This window comes from Notolabrus celidotus, chromosome 9 (assembly GCF_009762535.1).
Source record: "Notolabrus celidotus isolate fNotCel1 chromosome 9, fNotCel1.pri, whole genome shotgun sequence".
In the NCBI taxonomy this organism is placed as follows: Eukaryota; Metazoa; Chordata; class Actinopteri; order Labriformes; family Labridae; genus Notolabrus; species Notolabrus celidotus.
Window position 1 is genome coordinate 23,592,352 of NC_048280.1, and position 19,410 is coordinate 23,611,761.

At 39.6% G+C, this 19,410-nt stretch overlaps 2 protein-coding genes across 2 annotated transcripts in view; one reads left to right on the forward strand and one right to left on the reverse strand.

Annotated features, from left to right (window-relative positions):
• The first annotated feature begins 1,157 nt into the window (after positions 1-1,157).
• On the forward strand, positions 1,158-9,829 carry hapln1a (hyaluronan and proteoglycan link protein 1a). The gene is made up of 4 exons (XM_034691169.1): positions 1,158-1,300; positions 6,302-6,643; positions 7,663-7,965; positions 8,189-9,829. Exons 1-4 carry the CDS (start codon positions 1,210-1,212, stop codon positions 8,476-8,478), a joined length of 1,026 nt encoding a protein of 341 aa, XP_034547060.1. The 5' UTR covers positions 1,158-1,209; the 3' UTR covers positions 8,479-9,829.
• Positions 9,830-11,883: 2,054 nt separating this feature from the next.
• Positions 11,884-19,410, reverse strand: part of LOC117818606 (versican core protein-like) — a 42,649-nt gene continuing 35,122 nt past the window's right edge. The window contains exons 3-7 of the mRNA XM_034691557.1: positions 18,293-18,451; positions 17,988-18,070; positions 14,130-14,274; positions 13,820-14,002; positions 11,884-13,711 (exon numbers count right to left, since the gene is read on the reverse strand). Coding sequence (XP_034547448.1) covers positions 13,560-13,711; positions 13,820-14,002; positions 14,130-14,274; positions 17,988-18,070; positions 18,293-18,451 — 722 coding nt within the window. The 3' untranslated portion in view covers positions 11,884-13,559. The remainder of the gene's footprint in view (positions 13,712-13,819; positions 14,003-14,129; positions 14,275-17,987; positions 18,071-18,292; positions 18,452-19,410) is intronic.

Consider the following 19,410-nt stretch of genomic DNA (forward strand, 5'->3'; position numbering starts at 1 on the left):
GACTTGCCATCCTTCAAAGGCAATCGGGACGGCTGAGAAAACGTTTAGAAGAGACCACACAGACCCCCTCTGCTCATGACTGGTCACACATCCATGTCCTATCCTCCCCAGATCTACTCCTCTATCTGCGCTCTGCCTCAATATCAGGAAAGACTGAGGAACATGCACACATAATTTGCAGTGACTCTGCAAGTATCTTACTGCGGGGAGGGTGGGGATATGCTGACTCGGTTGCAGATGTTGAGCATGTTCAATTACGACCAGAGAACAAAATTGTGCGTAGAGAACAAATGCTGTGGGGAAAAGAAAAAGAGGAAGATGGACAGTAATACATAAAAGAAGCAAAGCACAAGCTGAAGTACAACCTGAAGGCAGATTTTCTGCATACATCATTTTTATGACCCCTTTATGTTTGATGGTGTTACATTAAACACATGTTTAAGCCAACAGGGCTGCAAAGTGAGTGGACCTGTGTGTGGATGGCAGAATGAGTTCAGGCCACTTAGAGAATTCAATTTTCTTCACTATTTTTTTTTCCAATGAAAATATTAATTTAGATTTGTTCAAATTGAAGCCAAGTAAAGAGACCATGAAAACAGATATAATGAAATGGGGTGTAAGAGTAAACGGGGAAATGAAAACTTACTGAAGTCATGAGACAGGGGATAATGGGTGTGATGCAAAATAATTTTTACATTTTAAGACTATGTCTCACTCAAAGCCTCTAATGAAAATAAAGATGTAGCTGATTAATTCAAATTGTATTAAAAGTTTTGTTACTCCTCATTTAGTCTTAGAATTATTTCCAAAAACTCATCTGCAAGCTAATTGTCTGGAGTGTAACTGCATCATTCATTCTCCCAAGAGAGAGGAGGGAGTTTTTCAAGATAATGTGGCAGAGGGGAGCCAGTATAGAGCTATGCATGGTGATGAGGGGAGGGGGAGTGGTCTTAACCATGCAAAGCTTCAATAAAAGGCACTTGTCTGGACCACTAAAGAGCCCAAACTTTCCAGTAGCACCACTGGCGGCTGCTACACAAAGACAGGCAGAAGAAAGGACAGCTAGATTAATAAAAATTAAAAGAAAATTCAGTTTGTTCAAGCTAAGATTTAGATCTTCCAAATTATTCTAAACTTTGATAACATAGTTCTTCAAGTTTTATATTTCCACTTTTTAAAGAGGGCCCTCTGTGTAAAAAAAAAGAGAAAATGACGAGTCTGCTGTGCATCACAGTATTCATCCTTACTGTTGCTGGCAGTGCATACAGCCAGCCGACGGCCCGTCCCTTCTCACTAACAGGTAAGATTACATTTATGCAAAAAAATGTATGAATATTTTGAAATAAGTACATGTTGTTTTATTTTTTGGATTCATACTGTGTCACTGTGCATGGGTAAAAAGAAGAGCTTTAGAATGAGATGTTTAAAAGTCTTGCCACAGCTCAGCACTCTGTAACAACAGGGTCATTGTAGAAGTAGGTAACAGAGTTGTCTCTGGGGTAAAACACACACATTCACACAAAACACACACAGACAGTGTGAGTCACCATTGGCTCACTGACTCGCTGCATACAGACCAGAACAGCATGGACTGACTGTTGAAAACTCTAATTCATCCTGTCATTCATAGAGGCTCACACAGCCAACAGTACTGAATGAGGACCACACCACTAATGCTACTGCTCTTACCCTTAAACTGAGTCACAATAGCTAAAACTGGGCTAGTAGTGCTTGTAACTTTTTAAATAGTCATTCTAACTTGAATGAAAATAGTTGAAAATGTCCCATGGCTAAGTCTTGGGGCTTTGTATCTGTTTCTGAGGTTTCTGAGTTATCTTACTTCTCTTCCCTGAAGCAGAAAATTGAGACATAAAAAGATTTCCTATCTGCCGACACCTGCACTCTATCATGAGCCTGAAAAATTCCAACTCACACCTGCATCAGCATGAGACACTGAGATGCTCTGAGATAGAACAATATTTTTTCTGCTGTGGGGAAAGAAAAAAATGGCCAGCTGTAGAGGAAGCTCTCATGTTGTATGAATGATAATCAATGTGCTTTCAGCAGCCTTGCAGGCTGACTCATTAGATGTCAAATTGGGGATTTTTCAGCCCTCTTGCCTCTGAAAGTAGCTCCTAGGTGGGGAGAAACATTCACTGTGGGAGGACAAAATCTTTTTTTAAATCAAAACACAAAGTCTCATCCTATTGGCCAGTGAAGTTACACGTGTTTTTTGTGAATGCACTATACGTATGTTTATACATGACCTCACTGTCTGCGCTATGCAAAAGCATTGGCTCATTGTTGCATACAGTATAGGTTTTATTCACCATATGAGGAATGTATTCCCTGTCTGTTCTCGGGGCGTAGCCTGTCCTTATACCTACTGACTCACTCTGGCACTGGGACATTTTGGACATCTGCCACGGTAACAGGCAGCCTGACAGGGGCAGAGTTAAGATTAACGACCCACAGCCAAACATATAGAGCCCCGTGCTGTACAGTGGCCAAATGACTCTATTTTTCCCTGTGAGGTAATAGTCTGTTAAGTCTAATGCCTACAGTAGTTGTTGGTTACTGAGGCTTGGCCTGGTTGCTAAGGGCTGGGTGGGAAAAAGAGCTTGGCTGAAAATGAGGGTTGGGGGCTGAGTTTAAAATGCATTTCGGCCAGAAGATGGGGTGTTAGTGGAGCATTGCTTTGTGCCATTGCATTTTTATCAATTCAGAACAATTCAAAATGTGTCTGGAATTCTTTTTTACATGCACCCATTTAAGTGATACTCACCTTTGCTGTTCTTTGTGCTTGTTTTGCATTACTGAAAGCATGAAAGAGCTCATAGGAATTAGTGTGTAGGAGTTGGCCTGCTGTGTTTGTCCCAGCTGTGCTTGTTAATTATTTCTCCACATTGACACAAGCAGGCCAGCAGCAGCAGCAGAAGAAGACAATAAAGCTATGGGATATGGAAAAGCACGTTATCTCTAGCTGCTCTGTAAGAGGGTGTGGCACATTGTGCACACGCTGATTAAAGGGTGATTAGATCATGCAATGAGTGTTCTGCTTACTCGAACCATTTCATTGAAGAGGGATGTGAGCCAGTACACCAGCATTTTGTTCATTCAATAACCTAAAACCTAAAGACTCTTGTAGTTTCAGAAAATGTAGGTCACTGAGTAGACTTGGACAACTGTATTGTTAATTTACAATTCAGTGTTACAAAGTAGCAGATGGTTCCAATCACTTGCTAGTATAACTCTTAAGAGAGTGAGGGAGGATTGTGCTCGGTCATAAAATCACAGTAGGTCTTGTCGTTAGAGTTTTTTAATTGTCATGCACATGTGTTCATTTACGTATTTGCTGCACTAGACGACAAATTCAGATTGAAACCATTCAGATTTATCTGATGTCCCATTTTTATGCAAAACACGACAATTCTGCACCACCTTTGACCCCAGGGAGTCTTACATAAATAGGATGTGGGTTGAGGTGTGACAAAGAAAAGAAAGGCTTCCTTCTCTTCTTGAAAGGCTAAGTACACACAACAGGCTGTTACTTTATGAGTGTAGTGCCCCACACGGTCGGGGCCACATTCTCCTGTGGGACCTGTGTCTGCCGGTTACTGCAGGAGCAGGAAGAGAGTGTGGAATTACTTTCAACATGCCTGTTCCTCTGTCTGCGACTACCGTCTCACAGGCATCATTACCTTTAATGTGTTCCAGAGTTCAACATACGTCTGAGACTGTTTTCTTATGCTTTCATTTAGTGATTTATAAAGCATGAAGGTAGAACCGGTACGTATACTTGGGACGTTGGCATTAAGTCGATTAAACAGTTAAATGTCAACACCTTAGCTAGTTAACAGCAAAATTATTAGTCAGTTAAACAAATTATTAATATTTTCATTATTGTAGGCCTGAAATGCTGGCCATATGTTGTCTAAGCTGTAGTGCAGCTACCTGCCACTAGCTGGGGCTGTAGTTGCAGTTAATAGTTACTAAACAATGCTTAAATGCTCTCCTACCTGGATGTAGAAAAGCACAGATAATGGATGACATCCAGCAAAGTATAGTTTGGTAGTATTTTGATCTAGAAAATGAAGATAAAGTTGTATGTAGTCTGTGTCTGGTTAAACTGACGTATACTTGACCATGTAATTAGCACAGGCATGTGGACGTTTACACACACAACAAACCAAATATGCATGCTTTACCCAAATACTCTATGATCAGATGTTTACCCATGTTAAATGAATTATACATTTTATGTAGTTTTCTCACCTCTAGACCAGTTAGTTAGTAGAAATTTACATTTCTGTTAAACGTCTAGGAAATTAGTCATTTGGAAAATCTCCAATGTATGCAGTAGTTGATCCAAAGATAGTTTCTAGGCATTATGCTGCTCAATTGCTTCCTTTCATCTTACATTTCAGGATAGAAAACCACATCCATCTGGCGTTTTTTTCTTTTTTTTTATCTCTGGAAGGAAAATGTTTCCTTAAAAGAGCACAATGCTCCTCTTTATTCTAGTTTCCTGAGAAAGTGTTAGGCGTCAATGTTGGATAGCATTGCATCTAGTGAGCTAACGTTGACGTCAGCATCGCCATCACCTTTGCCAGGGCGTTTGATGAGCACTTTAATCATCCTGGACCCCTCAGGTTCAATCACACTTTAGCCAACTGCTACCCATGCTGAGAGTTTATGAGGCACAGGGAGCTCTGAGTCATCCTTCAATGACAAAACGGGCATTGAGGAATTGCAACTGCTTTCGAAGACATAGGTAACTAGACATGGTAATAGGGTGTTTCTTAGCTCATAAAATACTTGGCATCTTGTTGCCCAGTCATCAGGCAAGTGAGGCTACTGGGTGGGACGATTGGGTAATAGAGGTATAGTCCCTGCCATATTAGACTGCAGAAGTAATGCAGACTAAAAAAAGATGGAAGAAAAAATGGCATGAAGTTAGACTGAAGGGTAGATTAGGTCTGTCAGCAGTGCTTCTGCTAATGAAATCCCTCTGAAGGAAAGCTCAATATTAATGATCTGAGCAATGCTGCACAGAGTCCAGGCAGGCAACTACTGTGGGTTTAGAATGTAGGACTGGGACAGTGTTAACGCTGACAGTTTATTAAAAGTTGGTGGTACGTGTGGGTTCAGGGGCAGGTTAAGGGTTGATTAGAGTGAAATGCAGCAGACCAATGGCTGCTTTTATTTACTGTACAGCCCATGTGGGGATTGTGCATGCATTCATATTGAGCAAGTAGGAAGAGAGTAAATGCAGAACAAAGTAGCTATGGGGATTTTACTCAAAATAGAAATGCCAACAGACACTCAATAGACTGAATCAAGATTTAGCTCAAAACTGCTTGGTTGCGTAGGACTAACATTGCTGTCTGCACACTTGTGTAATTACTATATTATCCTACAACTCCTGTGCATTGTATAGTCTGACTCCACTTACAAGGTTGGATTTTCCAGGCTGTACCTGTGGGGGGATGGGTGTCAGAGATCCCGTCCATCCGTCCATCTGGTGCTTATTATTGCTTGGCACAGGCCACCCCTCGCCGGCCAGGGTCTTCTTAACTAAGCAAGCCCTGTGAGGTCTAAACATGAGGGTCAAGGAGATTGTGGGAACCCACGGTGAGACACAAATGACCTACTGTTTTGATTTAAAGGGTGGTCCAGCTTAGACAGAAAGGATAGAAAGAAAGTGCCCAGAGTAAATACACAGAGGGAAAAATAATGATGACAGCTCAACTGTGTATATCATTAACAATGTTTTATGCTTACTTTTCTGTTATCCACTTGGTGCCTGACATACCTAACAAAAATCAGATGGAGCAGATGAATGATAAGTACTTTATTTTAAAGGTTAAATGCTGTTGAACTAAAGGTTTATAAGTGCCAGCGCTGAGAGGAGCAGGAAGGAGACTGAAGAGGCAGACTGGCTCTGGGGGCTGAAGACTGGCTGGTGTCCAAAACCGTATCTAATAAACCAAACAGGATACTTCCAGTCTCTTTGATAACATCTGTGACGAAATGTTTTTACCGTAACTGCATATGTGAAGTACATGCATTACATACATGCCAGAACATACCATGGAACAGATATGAAAGACCAAACAGGGGGAGGGATAAGCAGTGTGCGGGCACTTTTCCTTTTTTGGTGTTCTGTTAAAAGTGCTTCAGTTTTGTGCTATCTTTGGCATCAATACTTGAAGAACCACACTAACTTTGAGTCCAAGTAGCACAAATCAAGCCACCACCAAACCACAGTAGAGTTATATCATGTTTTCCTTTTTTCCAGTTAAGGTTATTGCCGACCTTGGCGCCAATGTCACCCTGCCCTGTCGGCTCATGACCAAGGACGTATCGCCCTTCAACACTGGTATCCGAGTTAAATGGACCAAGGTGGCAGATGATGAGTCCATGAATGAGGATGTGTTGATGTCAATGGGATTCCACAAGAAGACCTATGGAAGCTTTGAGGACCGTGCCTTTCTGCAGGAGCTTGACAATGAAGATGCCTCCTTGATAATCACTGATGTTTCCAAGGATGACACGGGAAAATACCGCTGTGAGATCATCAACGGGATGGATGACACCTTGCATGAGATGGACTTGGAAGTTGGAGCTGTTTATACAGATGGTAAGTCCTGTTCTTTACATCTGTTATAGGCGTAGCTTAGGGATGGGCTACAAAGTAAAAGCTCAAATGAAAGTACGGAGCACATGTGGAGCTTTCTCTTCAGAAATGAGATATTTCCTTTCTGTGAACTGAATGCATTCAGGATTGATCATCTCCCACAGCAATATTCTTGTCTCTACTTATTGAGAGCATTCCCATTTCCCCTTTTGCGGCCAAAGAAAAATAGAAGAACAGACAGCTTGTGTTGATTTATCCAAACCACTGTCATGATTCAGTCATGACTACATTTGAACTTTGTTCAAGACGAGAGCAGAAATCAGTTTTTCTTCTTTTCTGGCCAATATCCTGATAGTCAAGACATGCTTAACAAACTGATCATCTCTAATCGTTCTACCTTTTCAAATGTGCCATAGTTAAACAGTTTATTTAAATATATATACCCAGATTTCTTAAACATGGCATGGTAACACATTCATCACTGGCATTTGTTCGAGCTCTTCTTGAGCCAAAGGGCAGCTCCCTTCCACCCTGACTGATCCTTTTTCACACATGTGAAGGCTCAATCTGGGTGGAGTTGGACACACAAATGCAGTTTCAGAGAAAAGCAGTGTAGACAGGATCACCTTCTGCTACTTTGATATAGCTTCCACAATTTCTTTGTAATCCTGTATTACAGTTAACAATTCATTGAAGTAAAACTTAGAAAAATTCAACAATCGGAGCCTTTCTGATCATTTAGCCTTCATCATTATCTTGACATATTTCTCTTGAATTGTATTGTATTGATTCAGTTTTCAGTTTGAATTATAGTTTGATACCTCTAGTTGGCTTCATGAAAGAAGTTTCCTACTTTGCTTTGAACACTTGTGCAGCAGACTTTAAAATCCAGTTTGCATAGGACCATCCTCTCTTCCCTGCAGAGAGTTAGACAAGCACAAAATGATCTAACTAACATATCAAACAGTTACTGAAAGGTTATCATATCATCATATTTGTATCATCTTTTCTACCTTACACAGGTGTTGTGTACCCATACTCTCCCCCTATCGGACGTTACAACCTGAACTTCGCCGATGCTGTCCAGGCCTGTGCAGATCAAAATTCTAGTATTGCCACCCACGATCAACTTTACGAAGCCTGGAAGAGCGGTCTTGACTGGTGCAATGCTGGCTGGCTGGCTGATGGCACAGTGCAGTATCCCATCAACAAACCCAGAGGTCCTTGCGGTGGTGTCAAAAATGGGCCCGGAGTTAGAAGCTATGGCAACCAAAACAAACTGCTGGGCCTCTTTGATGTGTTCTGCTTCGCTTCTGCACAAAGTGGTCAGTATTTTTTGTATTTATATGATATGTTGTCCATTTTCTTGGTTTATCATTTACTATGTATTAGTCTTGTGTTGGGCTTGTGCCAGGAAATAAGTTCAGGTTTAAGATTTTAGTGAAAACATGCTAAGTGGGCTAGCTTTACTTTGCTGCTTTTTGAGTTTATATGTCAAGAAAATGCAGTTCTTGTCTTGACAGCCTGTTTCACTTTCTTTGCTGTTAGGACGTTTCTACTGGCTGGTTCAACCCGCTAGGTTGACCTTTAATGAGGCTGTGCAGGCATGCATAGATGATGGTGCAGAGATCGCCAAGGTGGGCCACATGTATTCTGCATGGAAGCTTGAGGGCTATGACCGCTGCGACGCTGGATGGTTGGCTGATGGAAGTGTTCGCTACCCCATCTCCAGGCCCCGCAAAAACTGCAGCCCAACAGAAGCTGCAATTCGCTTCCTCGGATTCCCTGACAAAGATGTAAATTCTTATGGCGTCTACTGCTACAAAGAGGAGCAGTGAGGGGTAGATAGAAGTAGGGAAAACATAACCACCAAAGAGCTCCAGCAAACACATCCAGTAACATCAACTATAAAGCTTACCAGCTTTGGATCGTAACTAGCATGAACTCAATACCTTTCTGAAACTGTGATAACCATTGTAACTCCTTAAAAGCCAATACTGTACATCTTACACCCATATGCAATGAATCACAAAGTATTTTTTAGCCATTAAGTTTTGTTTTTCTCTAACTGTGCATCCATTAATTTTAAAAGACTTTTAAAAGGCAACAGTGCCAATGTATGAGTGACATGACAGAGACAAGAACTTAATGGTTATTGACCACCATATAAGTTTGGTTTGTCCACAGAATGATTAGATGTGTGAAGTTCAAGATTGGGAGCATTTTTGCTCTGGTGCAGATAAAATTTGTTGCTCTAGAATTGAGACCTTGAATTGAATCAAGTCATTAACAAAGCTTGGCACCTACTGATGAGCTTTGGGTATGATACCTGATTTACTGCAGTATTCAACTTGATCACTTTCTTGGCACAGGTGAATTTATGTTTCACCTCTTGAACTGTAGAAAGGTTTTTCACCCTGAGGAGTTGTGATCAAATGTATCATTTAAAATGAATGTAAATGTCTCATTGGGCTGTGACTTTTTCTGCATCGATAGCTACCATTCATTAAGCTCCCAACTGCATTATGAAATTTTGTAGTGCTAGTTTTAACCTTTGTTTTTATTTTTGACCTATAGACAGTTTCACTTATTTTTTTACATGTTAATATTGTTATTTTTTAAAGACAACAGGTTCTGTCAATTCAGCTTTCTTGTCAAGTGTAGTTTTGAAAAACGTATAACAGGCACATATAAAACAGCAGCGACTCAAGAAGTAGGAACAGAACAAGCACAGATCCCTTAAAACAACCTTTTAATAAAGTATATCAAAACTTCCCAGCGATATTCAAGAGTAATGCTAATGATCACTCACACTTCTGTTCAAGGATTCAATGATGGTCATGCTGTAGTTAGGGGATGAGATAAAGTGTTAGCACCGCTGTTAGCATGGAGCTTGCTTTTGAAACATTTGCCCAAACTACAGGACCACACCCTTTCAAGGTATCAGTTGGAAACATTGTCCCTATTTTACTTTTCATAACCCCTGGCACTGACAACGGTTTTTACTGCAAGTAACATGTGGTAACACGATGATGCATTGTTCGTAAAAGCAAAACTTAAACAATGTCTGTTATATTTGTGCATTTGTACACACTTGTGCATGAAAAAAGGTGAAGGTATTTTTGTATCTTGTTGCCATGTACCTTTTTCAACAAGCAGTTTGAAATAAAAAATACAACTTTAAAAATACTCTGTCTGCTTCACTATGTTTTATACATGAGTAAACAAGTGTGTTATTTGGAGTTACAGAGGTTTGCAGAGGTATTTAAATTGTATTGTTTAAGCTGCCATGGCAGGGGGCCATGTTTCTGACATGCTGCTGAGGGGATTTAAGATTAGAGTCCCTTCACTTTTATTTATTCTCATGCTTTTTTAAAAACCTAATGCCAGGCTGCCAGCCCACTACTCAGTTGGACAAAGGGAACAGTGCCACAGTCTTTAGGAGTGCTTGTAGGAATGTATGGGAATTAGGTCAGATTTAGGTTGATGTAGCAGTGCAGAGCTAGACAAATGTAAATGTCTGTATTAGTGCTTTGATGCGGGAACACTGGGAAAGACAGCTAAAGAAGAAAGGGATAGATTGTGCAGAACTTCTTTTACTTTGTTCTAATAGAAAATGCAAAATAACTGTATGGTTCTGTCATAAATTCTGGGCAGTAAACTATATCATTGCAAACTTGTGGTAAACTGAAAAAGAAAATGTGTATGTGTACAAATCAGTGGCACAAAGAGAGCTTCTCTTTGTTTCTGGGATTGTTTAGACTTCAAACTGACAAAAAAGGAGACAGGAAATTGTTGATTTTGAAAGTAATGATGAACAATTACTTGAGTTGGCTTCTCTTATTTAACCAATGAAAAGCTGGGCTGACTTTTAGTGAGTCTAATGATGCTACACCCCATAAGCCTGCCACTCACAGGGGTCCAGATTGAGTTACTTGACAAGGAAATAGCAGGGTAAAGGGTGAATGATGGACATGCTGCATCAGACTACACAGAGTCTGAGGTGCCTGTCAAGCCCAAGAAGCTATCAGGAAGAGACAGAGTGCCTTTCATTTCCAAAACAAACCATAGAAAGCTTGTTAAATCTCTTGCTTGAGAGATCTAGGTTTTTCAGCTGATTACCATGGAGACATCTGCATTTCATGAGACAAGAATGTAGGTTTTACTCTCACAGGGGCATCCAGGGGCTGCCTCTAATCACAAGCCAAGGCTTCTCTAATGAGAGTGGGCAGTTACAGTGAAAACCACATCAACCCTAACCTACCTAAAGATTACACCAACCAACTAGATGTTATTACCCTGGTAATAGTGCTGTGTGATATTGGACTGGGTCAATGTAAACTTCAAGTCACTGACATATAAGGAGGCCCACTGGGAATTTAGAGGCTGCCTGCAGCTCTACTATAGACCAAACTAACTGTAGTGCAGAATTCTAATGCAGCATCAGCCATTTCAGCATATGCATCAATTTCCCCTCCTCCTGGATCCTGGACTCCCTGTTTGTTATGATTCACATTACCATTCCCTATCTGCTACAGCCAGTTAAGCATGTCTGATAAGGGTTTTAGAAGTCTGATTTATGTGCAGAACACTACTTCACTTTAACCGGACGCTGATATGATGTATAATTATAAACCTTGAAATTCAGGGTGTTATGTGCATGAGTTGTGTAGGTGCCATGAAGAGGAAAATATAATATTTACCTTGTAGCATGCCAAAGCAGGCAATGTCAGCTCATACTTCAGTCTGATAGCACAACCTGCTGGTGAAACCACTGCACTGCCTACAGCATACAAAATCCACCTCAGTGTGAGACTTACAAAGCATGCAATAAGGGGATGCATGTTAAAAGATTGCTGCTCAGTCAGAGCAAACAGAGAAACAAATATGGAAATTTTAGATAAGCGATTAAGATGACTACCAAACCTGCATGAAAATGAATAGGAAACCACAATATACAGAGGAAACCCAAAACAACACATGAAGAACATACACAACAATAAAACATCATGAAGATGCTCCCGGGGGTTTATGAAACATTTCAGTAAGGAATAAGAATTAAATGTTGTTCGTATATAATATCAATATATTTATTTTATTTCTTTGGTGATTTAAAGCAGGAAAAAACAGTTTGATCTCATTAAAAAAACATCCCAGACATTCACATTGTAAAATAAAAAAAAAAAACTGTTATAAATATAAAAATGTTATTTTATGCACAATAAAATACACAAAAACCATCCACATGTCGAAAAAAAAATTGTTAAAGTTACAGACCGTTATTGCAGCCGAAAGGGCCCTCTATATTCTTTGGTCCACTGTTGGCATTGAAGGTGTATAACGACATAAATTCATTGTATCATTTTCCCTTTTAAGCAGTCTGTGATTGTGGCCGGTCTCCTGTTGTGCATACAATACAAACATATGAAGAGCACTGCTGGGCCAGTTGACAGCATCATATTTTACATGTAAGTATAAACCAAGTGAGGAGATCAAGAGCAGCTTGAAAATAAATTATATGCATGTCTTCCTTAACAGCCGTTACGTTCAAGTCTTTTTGATTGTTTCATAAAATACATTCTCTCATTGCTTGATTCCAATTGACCATAAAACAGATATGTAAAGTTTACAGAGGAAATTCATCACCGGCTAGCAAAAGCGCAACAGATAAGAGCAAGAGTCTTTGGTTGGTTACTATGTATAGCAATACAGTTATTGTTAACAATCTGTAGTATGCTGGTGAAGGATATGCAATAAAAAAAACACAATCAGAAAATACAGGCTATTTGAGCCACAAATCCCTTCTTACATTTAAAAAAATGACAGACACCTACGTTCATCGGCAGATAAAAGCCTGTCAGTCAGTAATTAGTAAGCACTCTCATATCAAATTGCTGAATGGCATACAAAAGCTATATCCTGTTTTTTTTCTGTTTTTTTTTTAATCTCTTATGTGAATCTATCCACAAGCAAGTATCTTAAAAAGAAATCAATGATCCAGTGAAGGCTGGAGCTTACGAAAGAGGGTTATTTTGTAGTTTGAGAGCTGCCACAACAAGGAAAATCTACTGTAGTCAACCAAGTGATTTGGTGAAGTGTCCCAAGATTTCAATGTACATCTTAGTGAAATCTGAAGAACTTGAACTACAAAAGCAATGAAACAACATTTAATAGGGAGGATTAGTATTTCTGCTGATTAGGCTTGAAAACTAGAGAAAGATTTGAAGGATCAAAGTTTGACAGGCTGTATGATGTGAAAGCATACATGTTCACTGTGAGTCTTTGTCTAATCCATTGTTGCCATTGATGCATGTTTAGAGAGGCTACTGTGAAACTCTCAACATAGAATTATCAGTCAGAAATTTTGGGACTTCAATATGCATATACAGATACATGCATGATTGTTACAGCCAAAGACAGTCAAGCTTAAAACAACATGAGAACATCATGGATTTCTTTACATAAAATAAGCGCTATAATTTCACAATGTCTTTTTTTTTCTATTAATAAGGAACACTTGCGGTGATTTTGAAATAGCACAGTCAGTGCAGTAAGGTATAAAATAACAGTCATGGCTGTATTATTTATCAAGCTAAGAACAGAAAAGAGGCCTTTCTGCAGTTAGAAAGAGTTATTAGAGTATTTTTTTTATTTTCCAGTAGCCAGCTGAAAGTATCTGATTCTCCTTGGCATTGTTATAAAAACAGTGCCCTTTGATAATAAAAGTCTTTATTAATATATCTCTACTAAAAAGGCACTTCATAAGGCTCCATCGTCATCCAAAATGCAAGAAAACTGCATCCTCTTGGTTTCTTTCATGAGTTTTCTCTTGTGCTTCCTGTGAATCGTCTTTTATCTTCCACACCCACATTCACCATGTGTCCTCGTCTCAGGGAAGCTGTGCCATGTTTAAAGGCAATCACTTTCTTTTCCACTTGTGTGCAGTCCTGTCTCTCCTTCCCCTATAGAGCTGTAAGCGGAAGGCCTCATCCGGCCATCTCTTGAAGTTGTTAACGCTGTAGAGACTGCTGTGTTGATGTCGTCTAATAAAGGTCCTCTGATAGTTTGATGCTGGCAAAGAAAAAAATGATGTTAGATTTATAACAATGACGGTGTTTTAATGTGCAGAAAGTGGGAAAACAAATTATACAAACTTAAAACAAAACTTTGTGTACTTACGGTTCATGCAGCTAATTTTCGGAATATCCCATTGTCCATTCCCACGACAACGGATAGTTGGAACATGCCTCTGAATAAAGCCCTTGCGGCACTGGTATCTCACCAGTGAGTTGATCTCATATCTCTCACGCTTCTTCCCAAAGGTGCGTGCATTTTCCACCAGAGGGGGCTGACTACAGGCCACTGAAAAACAGAAGATATAATAGCATTAGAACGAGGACTTCTCAGGTAACGGATCAGTCTTTTACATGTGAACTTTTACCCTCAAATCCATGCATTAAGTTTGGTATGAATCAATTGGTCCTTTTACCTGTGCCCTTCTTGCAGGTGTAGGTGAGGTGGTAGTTGCATGGAACATCATTCCATTGACCGTCTTCATGCCAAATCATCACCACACAGTCCTCGCCAGAAGAGAAGAAGCTGTCAGGCTGGTTGGGCCTCCAGTTTTCATATTGCTGAAAGAGGCATCATGATGGGTTTAAATTAAATGCTTATATTAAAACATATTATAACACACATTCAACCACTACACAAGATTAAGAAACCAATGTTTTTACTTTTTATGTATTATTCGAATCTCTTATAAGTAGTTGTTAAGACTAAATGATTAAACCTTGTCACACTCACTAGTCAGCACCAGACTTTCTAATAGTCTGTTGTAAACTGGCAAATAACCATTCAACCGGAGGATTGTGTAACCACCACAGACAGATGGATGTAAACTTGCAAGGAGGACTTGGGAACAAGCTCTTAGCCAGACTCTGTGATCCCGTTTTAACCCATGTCATATAAAGCATGCTCAATGTTGTCTGTTTTCTGAGTGTGCCCTTACCTATAGACTAGTCAGTTATTTGAGATTGAAATCTTCATTTCAATGACTAGAACATCAGTAGCTTATGCACATCCCTAGTTATTTGTTATATGCATGACATCACACTGATCAGGGATGTTAGATTTACTGAGATTTACTTTACTTTCTTAAGAGGTGATCCCTAAAAGTGAGACCCTGATTTCCATTACTGTGATTTGTAACTCAAAAGGAGCAACAGCTAGGTACTGGTGTCTAAGTTAAACTCAGCAAGTTTTCATGTCATCCTATTTTGTTATGTAAAAACCTTTTTTCTTAAAATCTGCAAACTCTATACACAAAAATACAGATTTACACACTGATACTGTGTACACACAGCTGTAGTGCTGTGGGGCATTCATCCAGGAACTGATGCTACCTGCAGTCTTTCAGCGCATTCTAGGTTCAAACAGGCCCTTCAAAGCTGGGACCCCCTCCCCACACACTCACCCAATCATGCCCCGAGGCTCTGCTGCTCTGTCATTATGGTTAACAAATACACAACTACTTCCTGCTGACTCCAAGTGAACAAATGAGTGACCCCTCAACTTCACAGCAGACCTGCATCCTCCACAAAATAATCAAACAAACTTTGATCACCCACACAAATAAAAAAACATAACTTTGGTGTTTCAGCGCCCCGATGTGATTAGTATTAATAGCTTTTCTTTGAAATTTCAAAAGGTAAATGTTTCATTGTTGTGTAAAAATAGTCGTGTTTATTATGATATTTTCATCCACTGGAAGTGACCACCCACCCAGACTTGCTTGGCTGCTTTTATCAACATTTTTTTCCAAGCACAGGTGCTGCCCATCTGTGTGTCTGCCTGCCTGGTGGCCCTTCCCACCCGGGTGGCCCTGCTGGCCGGACTCTCTGGTACATGTGGGGGAAGTGAGAGGATCATACCTGTCCACGCCTGTCCCTTCTACAAAGTGTCACTCATACCCTCATCAACCCTCTATCTCTCAGCCAAGCAGGGATCTCCATATGTGGCCTGTGCTTGTCTTTTCACCCCCTGCAGTCTCTATGCCTCCCTTTTCTCTGGTCCTGGAGAATTACCCATGATGTGAGGATATCAATCCATACGGAATATAGTAATTATTTGCCACTTTCCTGTAGCTACACTTTAAGCAGCCACAGTCACTAAAAGGGCAACGAGCAAGTTTCCTACACAGTGAATCAATATGTAGGAAAATGATTATTTAAGTTTTTATTCAGTAAAATTGATGAATTAATACACTACAGTAGCTTCTGGAGTCATTTTTGCAAGTTTTATTTTACCCCCATATCTAAAACAGACAACTGGATGTCATTCGGCATAAGGGAGTCTTGCCGGTTATGCTAATGTTCAACATTAATAAATAAATGTGATTTTAAATGCCAGTTTTGTTGATAAAAAGGAAGAAAATGTTTATTCATCTGCATAAACATAAACTCAAGAACTAACCATGCAAAAAACATATTCATTCCCATAGTAATAACTCAATTAAATAAGATGCACTAGCGATTAAATACATGAACTAAGGTTGTCTACAAGTACACCCAGTGTTATTTTATTTATTTGTATTGTATTATGGTTGTTGCTGTATGATTGTTGATACCCAGTGGGCTGAGAAAGCACTGACAATTACTGTGAATATTATGTCATGTCTGTTCAGCTGGTCTTATTGCAGTAATGAAAACAGCTACATGTTATTTAGATCATTGTTGTTGCGTGTCTGATGTACTTTTCCTGTTTTTTAAGCTGTGCTGTACCACAAATTGCCTCTTTGAGGACATTCAAGTTTTCTAAACTTCAATGGACCTCAAGCTTTTAACCAAAAGCCTGTTTGAAGGTAAAGACAGCATGAACAGAACAGGATTAGGGGAAATAATGGCCACAGGTGTGATTCTAAATTGAAGAGCGATGAGACCAGTGGAGAGTTGACTCGCATTAGCTGACTGTGCTCATCTCAAAGGTCGAAGATATAAGGTGCATTTTGACCAAGAGTTCTGGGGTCTTTTAGCCCCCTGAACTACTTTACCCTGAACTAAAAGGTTCCTGTGCCCCCCATTGTTGTCTGCGTTTAGACCGTGGGCTGAATTCACGGGTAGATCAAGAGCAAATCAGGCCAGTGGCCGTATGGAGAGAAAAAAAAAAGTAAATGCACTACACCACCAGACCAGTAGAGGGTAGTACAACAAAGACGAATGCCATTCATCACAGATGACACCATAGAAGCAGACGGACAGGCATGTATCATATGAGCAGCACAACAATTAGCCTGTCAGCATGTAGGAGACTCAGCTCGGGCTGTTTTAGATCATGCCACATTGCAACGCAGATGGATTCACTGAATCAACCTGTTTCAACACGGCTTTAAAATCATTTTTAACTAAAAAAGCAGTGTCAGAGATCAACCAGGGTTTTGGTTTAAACAGCAACCCTGCCAACTGCTGACCATCAGCCAGACGCATCCCTCATGAACATCTTCAGATGACCATTAAATACTTATCTGATGAGGATATTTTGAAATCTTTCTAAAAAACTAAACTAGTTTGCATTCCCAGGAAGTCCCTCTGCGTTTCAACAGCTGAATCTCACTCTCACTTCAGTCCATAATTATCCTCCACACTGCACCTCATGCAGTTCTCCCTGTGTATGTCTTAATTTTCATCTTTCTTTCTTTTTTTCAGGGTTGTTTTAAGGCTGATGAAAGTGACTGACAGAGAGAGAGACTGACAGAGGGAGATAGAGAGAGGGAGAGCTAGTGATGACAGTGTCCTAATACTTTGTTTTTTAAGGTGTTTGTGTCGGAAAAGTCAGCCGCAATTTTCAGCCTTATACTACTTTACATTGAGTGAAGGCAAAGTGGGAGTGCCTGAGTTTCATATGTGACATGACATGACTAGATTTGATTTTTTTTATTTTTTAATAGTTGAAAATTACCACTTTTTTCTTTAAATTTGCAGCCTTTTGTCCTACAAAACATAAAAAAAATATTTTTGTTACTATTTTTTACTGTATATATATTTATACTGTATTTATATATAAAATGATATGCTATTATGAATGTCTTGCTGTTGCTGCTTATGGATTTCCTGTTCTGGGCTAACACTGACTAAACAAAATGTTCCACCTCAGATTTATGACCAGAGCAGTCACCCACCAGGGTAATATTAGGCAGGGGCGAGTGCGTCATGTGAAAATCAGCACAGCCAGGAAAAGAATCATTCCCCTAGATAACTGAACTTGTCATCCGCATCTTTTTTGAATATTTACACTATATCTCTGCCATGTTTGTGCAGATAAAAATATGTGAGAAAGCAACCAATCTTACCATGGGCCTGCCATCAGTCCAGCGGAAGTCACTGTCATACATCTTGTCATTCAGGCCGATCCACTGGTAGTCCTGTCCAAGACCTAAAATGCAGAGTGGGGTAAAACATTACGGATTAGGTTTCTCTATTGTCATATGTCCTTTTTAGCACTATTCTGCTTAAGAAAGTGCAATATGAAAACAGAGAGAGACTAATGGCAGTAACATTTGTATATTTCATGTAGTTTGAAAGGAGAGCTCATATTGGTTAAAAGAAACACTTCTGTTGTTATGATACACTTTCTGCAAGTGCAATTCTAACTCACGGTTGACAAATTGTTGCTCCTCATGGGACAGAATGCTGGTGAGATGAGCCCCATGCATGCGACACTCTCTCTCTGCTGTATCCCAGTTTCTTCTGTGGGGGAAATACTTGTAGCAGTGGCCCTGAAACTTGTGCCAGCCGTAGTCACATGTCTCCGTATCTGATGAAACAGAAATATAAAGGGAATGAAAACCACTGTAAATAAAACAAAAACATATTGGGAACAGTTTAACTGAATTAAATGCAATTGTTTTTTCAAAGCGAAACACTTGAGCCTTTTCTTTATTCCTTGCAGGAGATAAAGCACAGATAACGACTAAAATATGCAACTATTATGCTTAATCAGATTTTGTTTTCTGTGTGTTTTGTCTTTTATATCAACTTTCCAAATTACATTTAGAGGCATTAATGGTACACTGACCATGCAACTTTAAAAATGTCAATTTTATTTCAAATACAGACACTTAAAGAGGTGATGGTATTTGGATTAAGGCTAAGGTTAGGTATTCTGATAATATTACAGGCCTCATCTGACCCCTGTTTTGTTTACGCAGACACTTAATTGACTGTCTGTTTTTAACTCTTCTTAGTCTAGCTTACAAAATTTAACAGGAAAAGAGACTCCCTAGGCTGAACCTCTTCAAGATCCTTTATTTCCTCACTCCTGGCATTTTTTTTTATGACAGCAGCTGAGTCTGAGTACACAATCTGGGTGTGATTCACTCATGAGTGATCCTGAACAAATTCAGGGTGTAGACATTATTCGTAAGAAATCCTCCTAGAGACATGATGCCTGGCTTCACAACAGTTGGATTGAAAGTGGAGCACAACTGAGAAACTTGGGTTATATCATGGTCATATGGGAACTTGTAAATACAGTCTATAACTATAATCTAAGGGCGCCCAAAGTATACCATTTGTTATCTGACAAGAACGCTTTGAAAGACCCTGGTGCTATTTCAATTGTGTGTGCTCTAGATGCATATGGCATTAACCATGAAATCTTACATGCTCATAAATTATGACAAATTGGTCACAGAATAATGCAAATACACCTGCAGATATATAGCAATTAGCTGTATTGATATAAGTATGCTACAATACCTGTTTAGGCATTTG

Excerpts from the sequence above, each read along its gene's own strand:
- hapln1a (XM_034691169.1), top strand. The coding sequence starts at position 1,210 with ATGACGAGTCTGCTGTGCATCACAGTATTCATCCTTACTGTTGCTGGC. Across the intron at positions 1,301-6,301 it reads CCGTCCCTTCTCACTAACAG|TTAAGGTTATTGCCGACCTT; the intron begins GTAAGATTACAT and ends CCTTTTTTCCAG. Across the intron at positions 6,644-7,662 it reads TGGAGCTGTTTATACAGATG|GTGTTGTGTACCCATACTCT; the intron begins GTAAGTCCTGTT and ends TACCTTACACAG.